This window comes from Balaenoptera ricei, chromosome X, assembly GCF_028023285.1.
Source record: "Balaenoptera ricei isolate mBalRic1 chromosome X, mBalRic1.hap2, whole genome shotgun sequence".
Classification (NCBI taxonomy): domain Eukaryota; kingdom Metazoa; phylum Chordata; class Mammalia; order Artiodactyla; family Balaenopteridae; genus Balaenoptera; species Balaenoptera ricei.
In genome coordinates, this window is record NC_082660.1 from 48,591,369 (window position 1) to 48,611,860 (window position 20,492).

Consider the following 20,492-nt stretch of genomic DNA (forward strand, 5'->3'; position numbering starts at 1 on the left):
GGTGTGAGGACGAGAGGGTGAGTGGCAGCCAAGAGCCCCCAGAGCTCCCACCCACATATGGTGCCAGTTTTGCTGTGCCACAGACTCTCACGTGGCCTCTCACAGCCACAGAGAGTCTGTTAATCTGTGTCACACAGTCTCATACATGACCAGTCACAAGTGGGCCCACTCAGTCACAGAGACACATGGGGTTATTTACACTGTTTCACTTAACTTTGGGGCCACACAAATTCAAACATCCAATCACGTGCCACCACGCTTCTGAAAGCCTGGTCACACATAGTCACAAAGACCCACAGTCACAACTTCACATGTTATCACACAGCCTCACGGTATCACATGCACCGGCAAACGTGGCCATGCACAGTCACAAAGATGCAAGTCACACGGTGGCAAATATACAATTTCACACACAGCCCCATACAACAATCACCCAACCACTTACCATCATATACCCACTTATATACTCTTCAAATATGGTTCCACTGAGTCACAAAGATATACAGTGCCATTTATGCTGTACCTCACAACTGCAGGGCCACAGGGTGTCATACACACCAGGATATGGTGTTGCAGGTTCACACACCTGCGAACGGTTCACACAGTGACAAGACTATAGCCACACAGGGTCATTATACCATGTCAGACACAACCTTGCACAGTGGCAAAACAGCACAAAGTCACATGCCACCGTGTACCCAGAAACACAGACACACAATCACAGACACATGGCATAATTTACTATGTCATACTCATGAAACAAACATGTCCATGGAGTCCCTGGGTCTTAGGGGCTCAGGTATACACACCCACATGACACTTGCCTCCTGGTCTAAATAGTCATGGTTTCACATGCGGCCTCTGTTGCAAAAACATACAGCTACAACACAAAGATACCCTACCGGGTCACAGGCAGAAAGAGCAGCAGGGAATTTTAGCTCTCCCAGTCCAGGAGGGAAGGGAGCAGCCCAACCCACAGGGTTCCAGCAGCTTCCCAGGGTCTCTGACTCCATCCAGGCCACAATCCAGTCGCAAAGGCCCCAGGGGCCTCAGGCCATGGTCCCCTCCCAGCCCTGAAGGAACAAGGTGCCCCAGGCCACAGGCTGAGGCCCCCACCCCCACTCTGTACCTGGCTTTGGGTGCAGTTTCCTTACTTCCTTTCCCACTTGAGCAGGCAGGGCCCTGGCTGGGAGGGAGAAGGTGCTCCTCTCAGCTCAGCTGGGCTGCTTACCCTGCCCTGCTCAGCACATCCTGGCCTGCTCCTGCCCTGCCCTCCCCCTGGGCGTGGGGTTGAGGGGGATGAATCACCTGGAGGGCGGCACATGCAGAGACATAGTTCGAGAGACAATATGGCTAGAGAAAGTGAGAGACACAGAGAGCAGCTGAAAGGACCAGAGATCCAGAGAGCAAAGCGAGGCACCCCACCATGCAGAGACCCCTCTCAGGGTTACACACATAGGTGCCAGGGTCCCAGGTGCCCCTTGTCTGCCTCCTTGGGTCTGGAGGCGCCCACCTGGCCCTGTCTCCACACCTCAAAGCAGGCAGGCCTCCCTGGGCAAGCCCTCCCACCCAGTCGGTACAGGGCAGTGGGGCCCCTAGTTGGGGCCTCTCCCTCTCTCCACTGCTTGTCCCAGGGATAGGGTGACCATGCCACCCTCTGTGGCCTTGCTCTGGCCCACTCTCTGCTCCCTCCTCACCCACCTCACCTGGGAGTGCACAGATGGGCCTGCCCCTCCTTTCTCTCTGCCTCCTTGCAGGCAGCCATGCAGAACGGGATTCAAATATTCGGGGACACCCTGGATTCCCAGTTGAGAGGGGCAGGGACTGTCAGCCCAGTTTCTAATGAAGAGATGAAGGCAGCGAGAGGGGCAGTGACTTGCCCGAGGTCACACAGCAAGTCAGTGACAGACTTGTAGCAGACTGATCTGAGACTGGACTTCTTAACCCTGCTCTCCAAGAGGAAGCTCAGAAAGAGGGGAATCTAGAGGGGCAGAGGTGCGTGTCAGTGCTTCCGAAAGTCATGAGCTAGTGCGGCTAGTAAGAGCAACACCCCCAAGCCTGCCCACAGATTATGACAACAGGGCTTCAGTTCAGGAGCCTAGGCCTGGCCAAGAACCAGGCAGGGCTCCACTGAGGGAAGAAGATTCAAGATCCATCTCTCTCCTATTGCAGTGCTCCCCCTCCCTGTCCCTCTGCCTACATTTCCCTGTTTCCTCCTACGTTTCCCCTTAGTGGCCCCCTTGGCCCCAGGTCTTGCTCCCTTCGGGTGGCTAGATGGACCTCCAGCTCAGGTCATGCCACTTATCTGCGCAAGAACGTTCCATGACTCCCCATTGCCCATCGGGAAAATAGAAGCTTCCCAGCTAGTTCTCTATGGCCCCTCAAGACCCTGCTGAACTCCCTGGCTTCCCTCAGCTTAGTTTAGTCACCCCAATACTTCTGAGCTCTGCTCTGAGCCTGGTAGATTCTGTGCTGGGGTAGTTGAAAATCCTATCTCTGCCCTCAGGGAGCTCCGAAGGGAGGTCCTTCCCCTCCCCTAGATATCACAGCCCTTCCCACTTCCCCATTCCATCCCCACCCCCCTTAAGTCCTGCACTGATTTTCTCCAGTCCATTTTTTTTACATTTAATTTAATTTTTTTGGCCAAGCTGCTCCGCATGTGGGATCTTAGTTCCCCGACCAGGGATGGAACCTGCGCCCCCGGCAGTGGAAGTGTGGAGTCTTAACCACTGGACCACCAGGGAAGTCCTCCAGCCCATTTTTTATGGTTGATAATCCACAACATTCTCTCTTACACATGCACGCACATCCACACTCACACCCACACACCTGACAAGGTCTTCCACCAGCACTGCCCCCTTGACCACTGGCATTAGAACAGAGGCCACAAAGGGCATCCCCCTCCCCCACCACGAAAGTCACACCACCAAATGCTTCCAATGCAGGGGGCACGGGTTTGATCCCTGGTCTGGTGGGGGGGGGGTAGAGAAAACCGCAAAGACCTGGTGAGAACCACAAAGCTGCTCACACGTCCACATGCAACACGCTTGGCACAGGGTGTGCACACACAGCCATACTCAGGCGTCTCTTGTCACTGATGGGAAACACGCCCTGGGCACCCCAGGATGCCTGGGTGTGGCCCTGGCTCTGCTGTGGGTGTGGGGTGCGCCCTCTGACAGGCCCCTCAGCAGGCCGAAGGGCAATCTTGATCCTGACCCTGAGGGAGCTCCCAATCTCAAAGACAAGAAGCTCTCATTCAGGAAAAGCTAAGTGTGGCTCAGGAAGTGCAAGGGGGTCAGCCTGTCGGGACTGGGGAAGCTCAGGGGAGGGAGAGGCCAGGGACAGCATGGCCAGATAAAATACAGGATGCTCAGTTATGTCTGACTTTCAGATAAGCAATGAATAATTTCTTAGTATAAGCATGCCTCATGCATACTAAAAATGTATTATGCTATACTAAAATTTTTTTGTTGTACATCTGAAATTCAAATCTAACTGTACTTTTTTGGGGGTGAACTCCAGAAGCCCTAGTCAAGAAGGGATTCTAGTGAATGAGGTGGAGCCAGGCCTCCGAGGTGGCACCAGGCAAGCTGTGGGCTCTACCCAATTTCCCTGCAATGGGCACCTGAATGCTTATGACAGTGACATTATCTCAGGGATCACCTTGAATCTGGTCTTATTTATTAAAAAAACAAAGTCAATAATTAAAAACCTGTGGTACTTGACCATTCCAAAGAAGGGTGGCATGATCACACTCGATGACCAGACTGCATGGGTTAAGGTGTTGTGAAGCCTTCACTAGGAACATCTGGCTCAGGAGTAACACAGACCTCAGTTAAATCCCAACACCCTCACTTACTAGCTGTGTGGCCCTGGGCAAGCCTCTCCATCTATCCGAGCCTCAGTTTCCTTGTGTGGAAAATAGGATAATAATCACAGCTCCCTGGTTTTGAGGAGTCCATGACACAAAGAAGGGAAAGAGCATAGTGCTCCCCCACCCGCAGAGCAATGTGGCTTGAACTTGAAAGCCAACAGAACCGCACATCCACAAAGACACAAAACTACGCACACAGATACATAAACCCACAGGCCACAGGCTGCAACCCAACACAAAGCTATCAACACACTGAGAAACGTGTGCAAACCCAGCCAGAGATGGACACAGAATCCAGCGCCACTCTCCTTGGCAGCTTCTCAGATCAGGGTGGGATTCCTACTAGAGGCGGAATGGCAGAGAAAAGACAATGGTACCCCATCCCCCATTCAAATTCAGTTCAAATATAGAAAGCAAACAAAACCATAAAATAAGTGTCAAGAAGTATAACAGAGTTTGGAATTTTCCCATGACAACTTACTGTTAGTGAAATAGCAAACTCATTCCAAAAATTGTTTCTGGTAGCTTCATGCCCCTGCTTGGCAGGTGCCCTGAGCATGTGCTTCTGGGCTTACTGGCAGAGTAGGTCTACCGTCTAGCTGCATTTGAGGACAATGACTTTACCACTGGAACTGGACCCTTACCTCTTTCCGAGAATTTCAGCTCCCAGCTCTCCCCCTCCCTGGCCAGCAGCAACCCCTCTCCCTTCTCCCAGCTTTAGCCTTGGCTTAATCTCAAGACAGCTAATAGGACCCCAGACTGGACCTCAGCCATTAACTCCCTGGTGACGTGGGGAATCGCTTCACAACTCTGGACCCCGATTTCCCCATCTGCAAAATGGGGAGCATATGTGTGTGCTTCTCATTGTGAGGAACTGGTGACATGCTATTGGCAGTATAGGGCAGAAGCCAGCCCTAGCACTCAGGCCTGCTGACCCCCAGTGCATGGTTCTCCCAGCAGCCCTCAGCCTCCAGGCTGAGAGGTAGGCCCCTGGGACAGTTGAATTCCTGGGGGTGGGGTGGGGTGGGGAAAGGGAGCAGAGGGAGTGGAGAAGAAAGAACAGCAAATAAGAAAGTGTCCTTTGGGCAGCCAGCTCTGTGGGGGGGCGGGGGGGGGGAGGGGAGTCCCTTAGCTTGAGAAAAAAGCAGAGGATAAAGGTGGAGTAGCTGCCCCACCTCTTCCCACCTGCCCCTTGAATGTGAGGTCCAGCCCAGCTGCCCTGCTCCACCTTTGCAGCCAAACTTGCTTGGCCTGGCAGATGTTCTTTCTGAAAATTTAAACACAAAACTTTGTCAAGTATGAGAAGTGCAGGGGGAGCTGTCTATAGGAACCCTGTGGCTAGCCCGAAGATCCCTTCCTTGAAGTGGACTGGTCTTGTGAACATAAGGACTCTGCAGAAAAATGGAGGCACCTTTTGCAGAGTGAAGGCATTTTTGGAAAGTGGGAGCCATTCTGGCAAGTAAGGAGCTTCCTAGAGTGTTCCCTCTTGAAAACTGGAGAAACTTTCTGTAAAATGAAGGTCTTTTTGTTAAAAAGAAGGCTCCTTCTGCAAAGGGAAGAAGTTTCTGCAATATGGAGGCGCTTTCTTCAAAGTGGAGGGACATTCTGTAAAGTGAGGAGAGTTCTATAAAGACCCTTTTGTAAAATGGATGATGTCTGTAAATGAAGGACTCTTTGACAAAATGCAAGACTGTTCTGTAAAACGGAGGAACTCTTTTGTAAAATGAGGCTCCTCTGTAAAGTGAAGAACGTTTTTGTGAAGTGTGGACCCTTGTGTAAAGTGAGGACCTTTTTGTAAAATGGGACAATATAATGCAATAGGGGATGGTGAAGACGGGGGTAAACGGGAGAGCACATGCCTCACTTAAAGTAGGGATGGCAGCTTCTCCCCTCTATCTAATTGTCACCTTGCAGTAATGGGGGCCCTGCATTTTCAGGTCTTCCAATATTTCAAGAGAATCAGAAATCCAGGCTTTTATGTGAAATCCCCTAATTTTAAAAACAGTGAGTAGGCCAAATGAAACTTGTGAGTCAAATTAAACTTGTGGGCCACCAGTTTGCAATATCTGAGTTAGATGGTCCTTAAGGTCCCTTCCACCTCTGCCATTTACCTCCTGCTCTATCTGATGTGCTCTGGCCCTAGGGCAGCAGCTTTGGAGTCCCTCCTCTACCCCCTGGAAGGGCCCAGTCTCTTCTGGGCCTGAGCACCCTCAGGGAGCTGGCTCATGCAATACTTGTCAGCAGTTCCCTGAACTGGAATCTGCCTTTTGTTCTGTCTGGTCTTCTGCCTTGTGCAGGATGCCTGGTGAAAAAAGCAGGAGACTGCAAGAACTTTTAGAACTCTCTGGAACTCAAGGTGTTCAGTTTTTTGTGGAGGATATAAGGTATGAGGATTCAACTGTTTGTTGAGCTCCTACTCTGCACCAGGCATTTTGTTGATGCTTTCCTGTAGGGCATCCTCCTAACAACCCTGTATGCTATTAGCTCCATTTTACAGATGAGGAAACTGAGGCACAGAGAAACAAAATAACTTGCCTGAGGATACACAGCTAGAAGTGGTTGAACTGAGACTGGATCCCAAGTGTGTCTGTGTCCAGAGTCACAGAGCACATCCTCGGTCAATGTTTGCTGAATTGCGAAAGAAATCACATTGGGGGCGGTCGGGGGGGAGGTCAGAGAACTTTCTAAAGGAAATGGTTTTTGAGTTCGCCCATCCAGGTTGTGTTTTTTCAGGTGTAGATAGACTGGACACAGTCCTGCAGGCAAGGGAAGAAAAGTGAGCAAAGGTGTGGATACTAGGGGTGGGGAGGTGAAGAGTGTGTTTGAAGGGCACAGTGACCAGAGTCTTGGGTTTGTAAGAACAGGAGGAAGGGGCAGAAAAAGCCAAAAGACAGGCAGGCACCCTCCTTCTCCACCAACCACTACCACCAAGATACAGACCCATAGGGGCCATGCAGAGGCAGGCACTGGCACAGAAACACACACACACACACAGAGTCTACATACAGAGACCCACATGCAGAAACATCTGGAAATGCCCCAGGGGCTTAGACAGAGCCAAGGTGTCATAACACAGGAACACATAACATATACAGACCCAAAGACACACATAGACACACATGGATATATAATGACATGCACTCAAACATACACATGGATATACAGAAACAAGAACATTAAGATATACACAAAACAGACCCATGGGGACAAAGACAGCTAGGCAGCCAGGCACATGTGCACGCATGCGCACGTACACACACACACACACACACACACACACACACACACCACAGCCACATGGGAGCACAGACAGCCCATCTCTCTTCCAGTTGCTTGATTGCTGTGAGGGCCTGGCCACCTCCTCCCAGCATCTCTGGACCTGAGGCCAGAGAAGGCTGGGGGTGGTAGCTCCACCCCCAGGGAGGGGCTGGGGACTTCAGAGGACAGGAAGGGAAGGGAGTGGAGCTGCAGCTGGGAGCACTGGGGGCAGTAATTACCCAGTGCTGGGGCTGCCACGCTGGCTGTGATTTCCCTCCCCTTGAGGACAAAGCCGCTAGGGGATGGCCCCTCTGACCCCTGCTGTGTGTGACCCCAGAGCCCCCAACACCCACCCATCCCCCCTCCCCACTCCCCTCCCCCCACCGAGGCCTGGTCAAAACTGAGAGTTGGCAACACAGAAAGATCATGACGGAAAAGGACCCAGAGAGACTGGGACAAAAACAAGGAGGAAGAAGACAGGGAAACTACAGAGACCCAGAAAATCGGACAGCTAGAGAAGGAGACAGGAAAAAATGGGCGGGGGCGAGTCAGAAGGGAGACAGAGACAGTGAGGGATGCAGGCCCAAAGAGGCAAAGGGGACAAAAAGAGCAGACCAGGGCCACTTGTTGAACATGGCTACAATGTGCCACGCCGAGTGCTCTGCTCTACCTGTGGCATTTAATCCTAACAACCCTAGGAGGTGGGGATGCTAACCCCATTTTGTAGATGAGAAAACCGAGGCTCAGAGGGGTGAGGTGATTCGCTCAGGATCACATGAAACTAGAAAGTGGCAGAGCTGGGTCTGGGGGGCTCTCACCACTGCCTGCCCCTGACAGGGACATGGGGCCCAAACTGAGATCCCTGAAGGAATTCTCCAGAGACAGAAGCTGTCGGGGAGATCTGGAGACTTGGAGCCCCTAAGAGATGCAGAGTGAAAGAGCCCAGCACCTTCCCTGCCCCCTCCCCTGTGCCCCGGGGTGGGGGAGGGGGCCGCAGCTACACCTGGAACGCATTAGGCTGGGAGGCCCCGCCTGGGGAGCAGGGAAGAAGCTGGAGGGGGGGGGGCAGAGAAGGTGAAGGTGAAGTTGAAGGCAGCGGCGTGGGCGGTGGCGAGGGCCTAGCAGGCCCAGGCAGAAGGGCTTCTATGCCAGCTTCAGCTCCTTGGGGCCAACGCTGCCAGTCCTGCCTTTCCCGCTTTCTACAGGCGCCTTCCCTCCCTGACTTAACCCCTTCTCTGCACGGGCCACGGGGAGGTGCTGCAGAGGGCTGAAAGCCTCCAGCAACGGGAAGAGGCCTTCAGTTCCCTCTCTGGGCCTCAGCCACACACCTGTGCCCCTCACCCTCCTGTCCTTAGTCTGGGGCCCAGATGGACACAGTTGATGCCTACTGGGCACTGCCCCTTTTTCAGGCTCCTCAGACTCAGTGCATCTTAAAACCCAGCTCTATCCCAGCCCCTAGTGGCTCTTCCTCCTGTTTCCCCACCCCAGGAATGGCACCTCCAGCCACCCAGTTCCCTAAGCCAGAGGCTGGGCTTTCTCCACGACTCCCCCTGCTCCCTTAACTCACACGTCCAGCCAGACCCCAAGTCCTACAGACTCAACTTCTTAGGAGGGCAGGAATCCATAGACTATTTTCCCCACTCCAGCCTCCTAACTGGTTTCCCTCCCATCCTCAGGGCCCTCTACAAGGTATTCTCCACACCACAACCAGGTTATGAAAACACAATCCCCTTCAATCTCTGTAGCCCGGTGAAGGGCTCCCCTTGCCTCCGGGGTGAACTCCAAACTCCTGAGCACAGGGACAAGTAAGGCCCAGCTTGAAAACACTTCCCCACCCCCACCCTGCAGCCACAAAGGCCTCTTGTCTGTTCCTCGAAAGTGCTCTCCTCTGCCTGGGGCTTTGGCACATGTCATTCTCGTGGGCCTGAACAGCTTTTCTGCTTCTCCTTACCTCTGGACTATTTATCCTTCAGATCTCAGCTCAAGTGTCCTCTTTTCCCTGCCTGCCCCCTCCTCATCTGTTCCTTCAGCATCTGTGCTTGGAATTACCTGTCATGTATGTCTTCCCTGCTAGAAAGGAGCTCCACGAGGACAGGGACTGAGCCTGCCTTTTGTTGCCCACCCAGCAATTCACACAGGGCCAAGCACAAAGTAGGTACTCAATAAACATTTGTTAAATGAAGAAATGTCCTCCTTCCTCCCCTCTTTCACTCTCCCTTATCTGCTCACCAAGTACTTATGGATGCCCTACTATACGCCAGACAAATGCGATGAACAGGTCCTTGATGTTACACATGGGGAAACGAAGGCCTTGAGGTGGGAAGGGAAGCCTGAGGGCACAGTGAACCAAGGGAAGAGTCAGGAGTGCAGAGGTGCCTTCTGCTATTGCCCTCATCCTTGTCTCCAGCCCTCTGTGTTTTGAGGTACCTTTTGGAGGTGTGATGCCTTCCAGGTCCAAGGAACTGGGTACTGGAGCCTGGAGAGGCTGGACTCACTGCTCCAAGGATGTCTGCTTTCTCCAGATGAGGGCACTTAACACTTCCGGGCTGGGCAACGGCAGAGTGCACTTCCTGTCCTCATTCCAGACAGGTCCTAGCCCCACCCAGCCAGCGTCTGGCCAGCTCCACATCTGCCTAAGGCATTTAGCTAACTGGTCCCCAGAATGCCATGGTTGGCATCTGTCTGGGGCACTGGTAGCTGCCGCTCACCCTTGAAGGAGCAAGTAGCCCCAGCCAGGCTGTCCCCTAGGGGCAGAGGCACGTGAAAGGGCCGAGGAATGGGGGTGCCAACCATCTGCAACTGGAAACTTCAATTCTTTTAGTCCTGTCTGGAGAAGTCCTTTTTGCAGCTACCCAGTCTTTACACTTTGTTGTGTTTGTTTGGGAGGCCCCAGCTGACTAGAAACCAAATCTGGGTCTTTTCCCAGACACTCCCCTGGAATTTCAAACTGCTGCTCTCCAAAAATCACCAGCAGAGCCCACCACCCCCTCCTGTCATGAGTCCCCTCTTCTCCTTTCCGTGAGCAACCTCCCTTTATGGCCTCTCAGGATGCCCTCAACAGGGAAAACACGGAGGGAGCCACAGGAATTTACTTCACCAATGTTTGATTTGCTTTTCAGGAGTACTCCCTCCGTTCTTCGCAGCAGCCACTACCCTGGGTATATGTGAAATGGGTCTCAGCTTTATGCAAATATACTTTAAAAACTGCTCCTCCCCCCACCCCACCCCCAAATGACATTTCTAAGGCAAAGTTTGGGTGACTCTGCTGACCTCACTATCTATGTCTTCAAGGATGGGACTGGGGCTTCCCTGGTGGTGCAGTGGTTAAGAATCCACCTGCCAATGCAGGGGACACGGGTTCGAGCCCTGGTCCAGGAAGATCCCACATGCCGCAGAGCAACTGAGCCCGTGAACCACAACTACTGAGCCTGCGCTCTAGAGCCTGCGAGCCACAACTACTGAGCTGGCGAGACACAACTACTGAAGCCCACGCACCCTAGAGCCTGTGCTCTGCAACAAGAGAAGCCAGAGCAACGAGAAGCCCGCGCACCACAATGAAGAGTAGCCCCCGCTCGCCACCCGGATGTCCCCCCAGGCCTCTCAAATGCAACAGGTTTCAAATGTACATCAGTATCTCCCCCCAAACCTGCTCCTTCTCTTGCAAGTAGGTGGCCCCACCAGCATCCACCAGGTCACCGTAGTTGGTTTCAGAAAACAACCCAGACTCATCCTGGACTTTTCCTTCTTCCTCGGCCTCTACGTCCAAGCCACCACCAAGATCTGTCCATGTTAGCACCAAAATATCTCTCAGATCTTACCTTCCTCACCTGCCATCACTCTAACCCAAGCTACTATCACCTCTTGCTGGGATGACTGCGACCCCTACCTGCCGGTCTCTGACCCCACTCTTGTGCCCCTACCATCCACTCTCCACATACAGCCGTGGGGATTTCTCAAACACCCACATCTGAGCACATCATTCCCCTTCAAAGGTTCCCCTTTGCCCTCAGGATAAAGTCCCTTCGCCAGCCTTATCTCTCTACTTCTCCCAATACCAGCCCCTGTCCGAGGATGCCTCATGTCTCAGTGCCTTTGCTCCCACTGAACTTCCTACCTGAACTGCTCTCTGTGTTCCTCCTAGCTCTGCAAACCTTGCTGGCACCCCTCTAGAGCCCTTCCTTTGGGCCAGGCCCTGTGCTGGGTGCTGCTGATGCCAGCGTTTCCTCTGCCTAGAGTCCCAAAACTGTAACTGCCTTCCAGCTTAAACTGCCAAATGGCAGCCATACATAAGAGCTAGGCATAAAGGGTAAACTGAGGCTGCCAGTGTTTGTGCGTATGTGGGTGAGAGGTTGACTCACTCCCTTTAGCTTAGATCCCATGCCTCCCTTCAGGGTTGGGCGTTATGGTGGGAGGCCCACACAAGGCCCTGGGGAGAGGGCCTCAGAGTGGAGGCTGATGTGGTATCCTAATGATGCTGACTCACTGTAGGACCGCAGCTAAACTCCCTCTCAGAGTCTCCACTGTCCCAGCTCAAGGATGGTTCCCACTCTAGGCTATACATCAGAATCACCTGAGGAGCTTTCAAAATAGATTCCCGGGTTGCAACCCTAAGATCCTGGAGCTTTGAGGTAGAGTCTGGGAATCACATTTATTTTTTCAAAGTCAACAAGGGGGATTCTGATGTTCATCCAGTTTAGGAAGCCCAGGACCAGACGGTGACTAGGGGCCTTTCCAGCTCCAATTCTTACTCTTAGAGTGTCAGATGATGGCCCAGGCTCCAAATCAGGAGCCAGCCCCTCATGCTGCCCCCCTCAACAGGCTGAGTCCTTCCACTACCCACGAAAAGGCTTTAACACCAGGTGCAACTCCTTTGACTGAGCTAGGGTCAAGTCCCAAGCTATCCCCCAATCAGCATCTGGAAAGATATTCCCAAAGCTGAGGAAGAGGGCAGGGCTCCCCCCAAATCTCTATGAGCAAACCTACACCTGGGAACTCCTTTCTGACTCTCTCAAAGCCCTCTCTGGTATCTCAGAGAAGTTTAGTTATCTCAGTAACCCAATAAGGCCTTAGGTTTTATCAAACTGGGAAATGGGCATAAAAACAATCAACCAACCCCCCACTAGGAATCAGGGTAACTAAAAGAGAAAGCACTTTGAAGCAATTCAAAGCTTTCACATGGATAAGATATATTATTTTAAAAACCATCCCCCCCACCAGGATGGGCCACTGCCCCTAAGGATGGTGATTCTATAAAGGCCTCAGCAGTCTGAGGGAGGAAGCGGGGAGGCACACGGAAATCTTAACATGTGGACGAAAATGTTTCAACCCTTTAATTGACGCTCTCCCTCTCTCTCTCTCTCTCTCACTCACACACACACACACACACACACACACACACACACACACACCCTACAACTACCAACCCTGCCCTCTTTGGGCCAATTATAGGCAAGTCCTGTGGAGAGAGAAGCAAGTCACTTGTGCCTACCCCTGGGCTGGAAGGGCAGTGGGGGAGGCGGGATCTCACGCCCCATGCTGCTGTGAATCACATGGCCCAGCGCTTGTCTTGCCAGGGCCTGAGTAATTCCTCCGCCTCTTCTTCAGAAGGTTTTTCTCTTATTTTTTTTTTAAATTTTATTTCATTCTGCAGGCTTTGCAACCAGTATCTCATAGACTTCTCATGGCATTCTCTAGATGAGGAAATTGAGGCTCAGAGAAGGGAAGTCACTCACCCGGGGTTCCACAGTGAGTCAGTTAAGAATGGTTGGATGGGAGGCCAGGTCCTTCCCTGACACCCTTCTTATTCCCACTCCTCAACTTGAAGTGAAAGAAAGAAAAAGACACCCATCAATTAGAGAGGCAGGGACTTCATTGGGAAAAAGGATCGTAGGAACTTTGTGCTGCTTTTTGGGGGGAGGAGGGGAGTGGTTCAGGATGGGTATTTTGATTGTAATTTGGAAGGACTGATGGAGTGGGAAGAATCACTGCTGTGTATTGATCAGAGGCCAGAGATCAGAAGCCTAGATGCTACCCAGCTACTGACTCCCATACCAAGAGTATCTGGAGGGCAGGAGCTCAGTTGTCCTTCTCTTAGACAATGGTTACTGAGGGCCTACTATGTGGTCCCTTTGTATCTGTTCAGGCATTTGTTCAAGGATTTATTGAGCACCTACTGTGTGCTAGGCACTATGCTAGTTGCTGGGGATACAACGGTGAACAAAACAGATATAATCCCCTTGCCCTCAAGGAGCTCACATTCTAGTTGAGGGAGACAGGCAATAAATAAGTAGACACATAGAATAAGATAACTGCATATGTACTAAGTGCAAAGATGGAAGTGCAGTGGCAATTTCGATGGAGACCCACAAGGGCCCCTACCTAAAGTGATCAGGGAAGGTCTCTCAGAGGAGGTGACATCTGAGCTGAGACCTGAAAGATAAGAAACAAGCCAGGTAGAGAGCAGGGGGAAGAGCTGCCAGGCAGAGGGAAAAGCAGATGCAAAAGCCCTGAGGTGGGAGTGCTTGTGGCATGTTTTGGGATCTGAAAGAAGGTGCTGCAGTAAAGTGGGTGAGTAACCTTCTCCACACAGTGTCTGTCAAGGGGAGTTTGGAAAGTCAGCAGGAGCAACATGCAGGGCAGGGTGTTAAAGGCCTGTTGTCAGCTGGTTATCTCCAGCCCACACCGAGGGAGCCCCTGAGAACTCCCAGAGGTTCCACAACTAGCCCAAGGTCACAAGAGCAGCAAGGGGCACATGTTGCCCATACTTTTATGCTTTACTAATGCTACCTGGTGCTGGGCCACAGTCCCCCCAAACCTGAGAAGCCTGGGATGTGGACCCTGGGAGGTCCCAGAGGCTCAACAGCTACTTCAAGTGTTGCCCAGTGGAAGATACTGCTCTTCCTCCATGGCTCCTGGGCTCAGGTCCACATGGGATGTCCCCAGACGGGGGAGGCCCTGCTGGACTCCTCAGGCACTCAGTTCTGTGCAGTGCAAAGGTCTCTCCAGGCAGTGGTGTGTGGCCCCAGCCTGACCTAGAGCTGCTCCACCTCTGCAAATCCAAGTTCAAGCATCCTGACTTCGCCTCACAAACAACCTTATAGCCCTGCACCTCTGCAGCTCTGCTACAACTGGCTTCTGCCTCCCCCCATCACCACCTTTCTGCTGTCTCCCTGCCTACCAGCCCCTCCAGCCCTTCCCTCCAACTTGACCCCCAAGGCCCACCTCTTCCACCTTTCTCTCTCATCAGCACCTTCTACTCCCTCCTTCCCTTGTCCTCCTGCCACATACACCTGGCAAAACCCCAACCTTGGATCAATCCACCATCCCTCTTTTTTTTTTTTCCACTCATACTCTAGAGCTGCTGAACAGTACAGGAGAAAATCACATAAGCAGAAGGCTTGGCTTTACTTTCATGGTCTCCAGCCTCAGTTTGGGAAGCAGAAAGACCATAGACTTTGGACTCAAATAGATCTGGTTTGGAATCCTGTCTCTATACTAGCTGTGTGACCTTGGGCAACTTACTTAATTTCTTTGAGCCTCAGTTTCCTCCCCTACAAAGTGGGGCTAATGATACTTACTTCACAGGAGGCTCCTGAAGATGAAATGAAAACCCATGTAAAGCACCCAGTGCCTGGCACAATGTAGGCACTTGGCAAATGGGAGACTCCTTTTCTCCCATTCCCCCAAACAAACCCCCCTTACTGCCTTGCAATCCAGCCCCTTTTTCTTAGAGTGCTCCCTCTCCCATTAGCCTCAGCAGATGGAAGAGAAGAGGGTCGGAAGGGTTGAGGGGGCACAGGGGACAGAGAGGAGGCGGGAGAGGGGGGGGACAGGGGTTGAAAGAATTAGACGAAGGCCGAGGAGCGAGGGAAGGGGTTGCGGGTTGAGAAGAGACGAAGGGCTGGGGTGAGCGGGCCGGCCCAGAGGTGGGGCTTAAAGGGCCCGAGAACAAGAACCCGCTCCCAGGCCCATGGCTCGGGCTCCCATGCTTTCTCGATCACTCACCAGGCCGGGGTTGCGAGCCCTCCAGGTGGTAGGAGAAGCGCAGGGCCCGGTGGTGCTGTGGACTGGGGCCGCAGGGCAAGACCCGGGGGCCTGGAGCGACGCCCAGACTGGCGTCCGAGGGTCCGGCAAACTGGGGATCCAAGAGGCTTCCGAGAGCCGAGCCTGATCCCCTGGGCACCGGCAGTCCAGGCTCCGAGGCTCCAGGGTCCGAGTCGGCATAGGCCGGTGGCGCGGCGCTGGGGGAGTTCGCGGTTGGGTGTTCGGGCTCGGAAGGCCCGGCGCCCCCCGGGGCTCGGTGGCCGTGCATGGTCCGGGCCTGGGCGCGGGGCCCAGGCTCCCCGCTTGGCTCCAGCTCCTGGGGCGTAGGCGCGGGCGGAGGAGGCCCGGCGCCCGGCGGAGCAGCGGCCTCAGGCTCGGGGGGCGGGGCTGCGGGCTCAGCCCCACTGCGGAGACTCGAGCCCCCGGCCCGGGCCCGGGCCAGCAGCCGTGGCAGCGGTGGCAGTACCAGCAGCAGCCGCGGCCACCGCCGCTGCGGTGCCAGGCATCGCCGGCCCGGGCCCCGCGCGGGGAGTGGGCTCGGCGGGGCCGGGGGCCCGCTGGGGAGCGCTGTCTATGCGGCAGCGGCTGGGTGAGGGTCGGGGGGTAGCGCTCGGCGCGGGCTCTCTCGTGAGCGGCGAACCACTTCCGTGGCCCCGGGGCGAGCGGCCGGTCTGTTCCGAGTGCGTGTTCTCTTCTTTCTCCCCAGATGGGAATCGATCTGGGCTCTCCTGGCTGGTCGGAAAAGGTTCTTCCTCCCGCCGCAGCGGAGGCTGGGGGGCGGAGGGGAGGAGAGGAGAGGGAAGGGGAGGGAGGGAGGGAGGAGAGGATGGCGGTGGCGGGGGGCGCGCGTGTACGCCGCGCGCTCGGGCTGGGGGTTTCCCCCTCAGCCAATGCCTCCTGACGATGCTCCAGCGGCGGGGGCAGGGGAACAGCCTGGGCCCGGCTTCGCCGTCCTCCCCAGCCTCGGCCTGGGTCTCCGCGGCGGCGGGCGGGAAGGAGCCCGGGGAAGGGGGGTGGGGAGGCGGGAGCAGTCGCTGAGGCAGCCGCAGCCACAGCGGCGCTGGGACCCAGTTGCCCGGGCCCCGCCCCCTCGCCCGGGATTTGCGCCTGGCCACGCCTCCTCACTTCGGCCGGCCTCAATTCTCGCTGCGACCGCCTTCAAGGCCCTCCTTCTTCTTAAAAATTCCCCCTCAGCCTGTCCTCCCCATCTCCCCCTGGTCCCGCACAGTCAAGTCTACGGGCTCAAACCCCCAAATCTGCCTTTCTGTTCCATCTCAGTTCTGCCTCCCTCTGCTCATCGTTCAATCTCTTTTCCAGCAACCTTTCCACATGTTCCAAAGTTTCCCTAGAGCTTGGCTCATAGGGAACTTGCCTTTGATACTCTTCACGCAGCTCAGACCAGACCTCATGGTTCTTTACTTCGCCACTCTTTGGCCAATAGCCTCAGTTCCCAGGATTGTCGCATCTGCCTGGCAACATTCCAACCTTGAATCAGTCCAACTGTCCGCCTTTTCCATGCCTGTGCCCAGGCAGCTAAACACTGCTGGAGCAAACTATTCAACCTCACAGATTTGTGCCACTATAAACTCATGGTCCCCAGCTTCTACCAGGCCCTTGGTGCTGACCCACAACCCTACTATGCGTTCCCGGGCAGCCTTCTCTCTCATGCTCTGCAACAGCCATTTCTAACCTCCCTTTTCCTCAAACCCCCAACTTCTCCATCTGTCCCCTGACCCTCAGCAGATGACCCCACCTCCTACTTCGCAGAGTAAACAGAAGTCATCAAAAAGGAAGTTCTTTCCTTCTTGCCACCAAACCTACAGAATCTGTCCCTTGTTCCTTCCCAACAGCATTTAAACATACTCAGGTCTCTTCCATCTAAAAATTACCAAAAAATCTCCCTCTCCAACCACCTCCCTCTCTTCCCTCTATAAACGTCTCAAGAGTCGCCTACACTTAACTGTCTTAATTTTCCCACTTCCCACTTATCTTTCAACCCACTCCAATCTGCCTCTACTATTTGCCTGATACTGCTCTCTTATCAAGGTCTGCCATGGCCCATGTCACTAAATCCAATAGAATCTATTCAGAGGTTATCTTACCTGACTTCTTGGTAGCATTTGGCACTAGTGACCACTCCCTCCTCCTTAAACCACTTCCATGACACCACACTCTCAGTTTTCTCCTGCTTCCTTGGTAACTCCTTTTTACTTTCCAGACTCCTTGTCCAACTCTTAAATGCTGGTGCTCTTTAGGTTTTGGCCTGAGCTCTCTTCTCTCTCTCTGCTCTTTCCTATGATTATTACATTCATTCTCATGGTTTCAACTATCATTTCTTTGCTGATGACTCCCAAATTGATACAAGTCCAGGTACTTCTCCTGACCTATGCGTTCAATGGGTTAATAGACAGATAGCTCTGCCTGAATACCCTGGAGACACCTAAAGCCTCAGCTTCTCTCCAACTCAAGGTATCCTCCTCCCAGCCTTTTTGTCCTACTTTGTGCCTTACCTTAGCGAATGACCCCAGTCAAGGCAGAAACCTGAGCTATACCCCTCTTCTTTCTCCTCCACTCCCATGCAATCACCAAGTCCCGTCATTTTTTATCTCCTGAATATCTCCCAAATTTATTTACGTAGTCTCTTTTATTTCTGCTGCTACTACCCTAATCTAGGCCAGCACCATTTCTAACCTGAATACTGTCACAACCTCCCTGTTTCAGTCGTATTCCCTGGAATCTAGTCTCTTCACTGTAGGCAGTATGATCTTTTGAAAAGGTAAACCAAAATCATATCACTCTCACGTTTAGAACCCTTCAATGAGTCCCCCACTTGCTCAAAAGGAAAACTACCTTCCTCAACAGGCAAAGTTAAGCTGGGCTCTTCATGATTTGACCGCCACCAGCCTTTCCAGACTCCATGCTTGAGTCAAAGCTGAAATTATTAGACTGTTCCTTAGTCTGTCTAGCTTTGGAGTCTTTGCATATGCTGTTGCATCTGCAAGAAATTCTGTCCACATCTCCCCAGTTCCATTTCATTTGTTCTTCAGATCTCTGCTCATTTGATGAATGCCTTTTGAGCACACACTTTGGGCCAGGCACCGTATGAGGCACTACTTATGCAGTGGTGAATAAGACAGACATGAACAAGATCATGGAAAACAAACTCGGCCCTCAGAATTTCAGTCTGGTGCTGGAGAGGACTTGAGGTAAACAAATACATAATTACAACATATAAACACACAAAATTACAAATTGTGATAAGGCTATAAAGAGTTGGAACAGGGTGATAGGAAAGAGAATAACAGGTGGGGGCAATTTAGCCTGAGATTCAGGCAAGGCCAATATTTAAGGTGAGTAAAGGAATGGGAGTTAGCCGATGAAGAGTGGAGGCAAAAGTGTCCCAGGCAGAGGCCACGGCAAGTGAGAAGGCCCTGGGAAGAAAGGGAAAGGGTATACTTAGGAACTGCAGGAAGGCCAGTGTGGCTGGAGCACAGTAAGCTGAGGGCAAGAGGTATGGGATGTGAGGTTGAGGAGGTAGGCAGGCAGAAGCCAGCTTATGTTGGGCTTTATAGGCCATGGTAAGGAGAATAGATCTTATTCTATGAGCAATAAAAAGGTACTGAAGCAGTGTTTTTTTAAAAAAATTATCTATTTATTTATTTTTGGCTGCGTTGGGTCCCCCCTGCTGCGCGTGGCCCCTCTGTAGTTGCGGCGAGCGGGGGCCACCCTCCGCCGCGGTGCACGGGCTCCTCATTGCAGTGGCTTCTCCTGTTGAGGAGCACGGGCTCCTCACTGCAGTGGCTTCTCTTGTTGAGGAGCACGGGCTCCAGGCGTGCGAGCCCCAGCAGTTATGGCACACAGGCTCAGTAGTTGTGGCATGCAGGCCCAGCCACTCCACGGCATGTGGGATCCTCCCGGACCAGGGCTCGAACCCGTGTCCCCTGCACTGGCAGGCAGATTCCCAACCACTGCGCCACCAGGGAAGCCCTGAAGCAGTGCTTTTAAATGTGGGTCAAACTGCAGAAGGTAGGAGGGGTAAGCATGTCTCAGTTTGCATCATGTATGATCATGATGAAATAGTATCTCTTTTGTAGATACTTCCTATCCCCCAAATGCTGAAATACACTACATTGAAAGGTTTTAAGCTTGGAATTGACATGGTATAGTTAATGTTTAAAGAGATTACTTTGGCTGTTGTGGATTGGATTGGAGGTGGACAAGATTAGGAGTCTACTGCAATCAGAGATGACGGTGAGTGGACTAAGGTGGCAGAGGTGGAGATGAAGAGAGGTGGATTTGAAAGATATTTAGAATTGAAAGGGCTTGGTGTGGTGGCTTGCGGGTGGGAGAGGGAGGAATCAAGGATACCTCCCAGGGACCTGGTGATGTGAGGCCAGGTCATTCATCGAGATGAGGAAGACAGAAAAGAGGAACAGGTTTTCAGGGGAAGATCAAGAGTTCAGTTTTACATGCCCTTGAAATAGCCAAATGAAGAAGTCAAGCAGATAGTGGTATATATTGTACATCTCAGAGAGGTCTGGTTTCAGATATAAATGAGAGTTGGCAGTATAGAAATAGCATTAAAAAACCACGAGAGAAGAAGTCAGTCTGAGACAGAAGAGAAAGGAAGAGGATCCATGACTGAGCTCTGAGAAATTTCAAGTTTAGAGGTTGGATGAAGGAGTAGGAGGTGGCAAAGAGACTGAAAAGAGGTAAAGAGATAGGGACATAACTAGCGATGTGTCAGGGATGTTTTAAGAGTGCTGAGGGCTTCCCTGGTGGCGCAGTGGTTGAGAGTCTGCCTGCCGATGCAGGGCACACGGGTTCGAGCCCTGGTCTGGGAGGATCCCACATGCCGCAGAGCGGCTGGGCCCGTGAGCCACGGCTGCTGAGCCTGCGCGTCTGGAGCCTGTGCTCCGCAGCAAGACAGCCCGCAATAGTGAGGGGCCCGCGCACCGCGATGAGGAGTGGCCCCCGCTTGCCGCAACTGGACAAAGCCCTCGCGCGGAGACGGGGACCCAGCACAGCCAGAAATAAATAAATAAATAAATAAATAAATAAATAAATAAATAAATAATTATTTAAAAAAAAAAAAAGAGTGCTGAGAAGTCAACTAAAATGAGGATTGAAAAGGGTCCATTGGATACGGCAATATGGGTGTTGGTAGTGACCTTGATATAAGTAGTTTTGGAGGAGTGGTGGGGTGAAAACCAGAATGGATGAAGAGTGAATGGATACACCATTGGTAGGAGTGTAAACTGATACAACCACTCTAGAAAATGTTGGCCATTTTCTAGTAAAGCTGAACTATGCACAT

At 52.8% G+C, this 20,492-nt stretch overlaps 1 protein-coding gene across 2 annotated transcripts in view; it reads right to left on the reverse strand.

The window, feature by feature from the left end:
- The window catches only part of FGD1 (FYVE, RhoGEF and PH domain containing 1), a 36,119-nt gene extending 20,567 nt beyond the window's left edge, over nt 1-15,552 (reverse strand). For both annotated transcript variants that reach the window (XM_059911985.1, XM_059911986.1), the window contains exon 1: nt 15,137-15,552. In XM_059911985.1, coding sequence (XP_059767968.1) covers nt 15,137-15,443 — 307 coding nt within the window. In that variant the 5' untranslated portion in view covers nt 15,444-15,552. The remainder of the gene's footprint in view (nt 1-15,136) is intronic.
- Between the last annotated feature and the right edge of the window lie 4,940 nt (nt 15,553-20,492).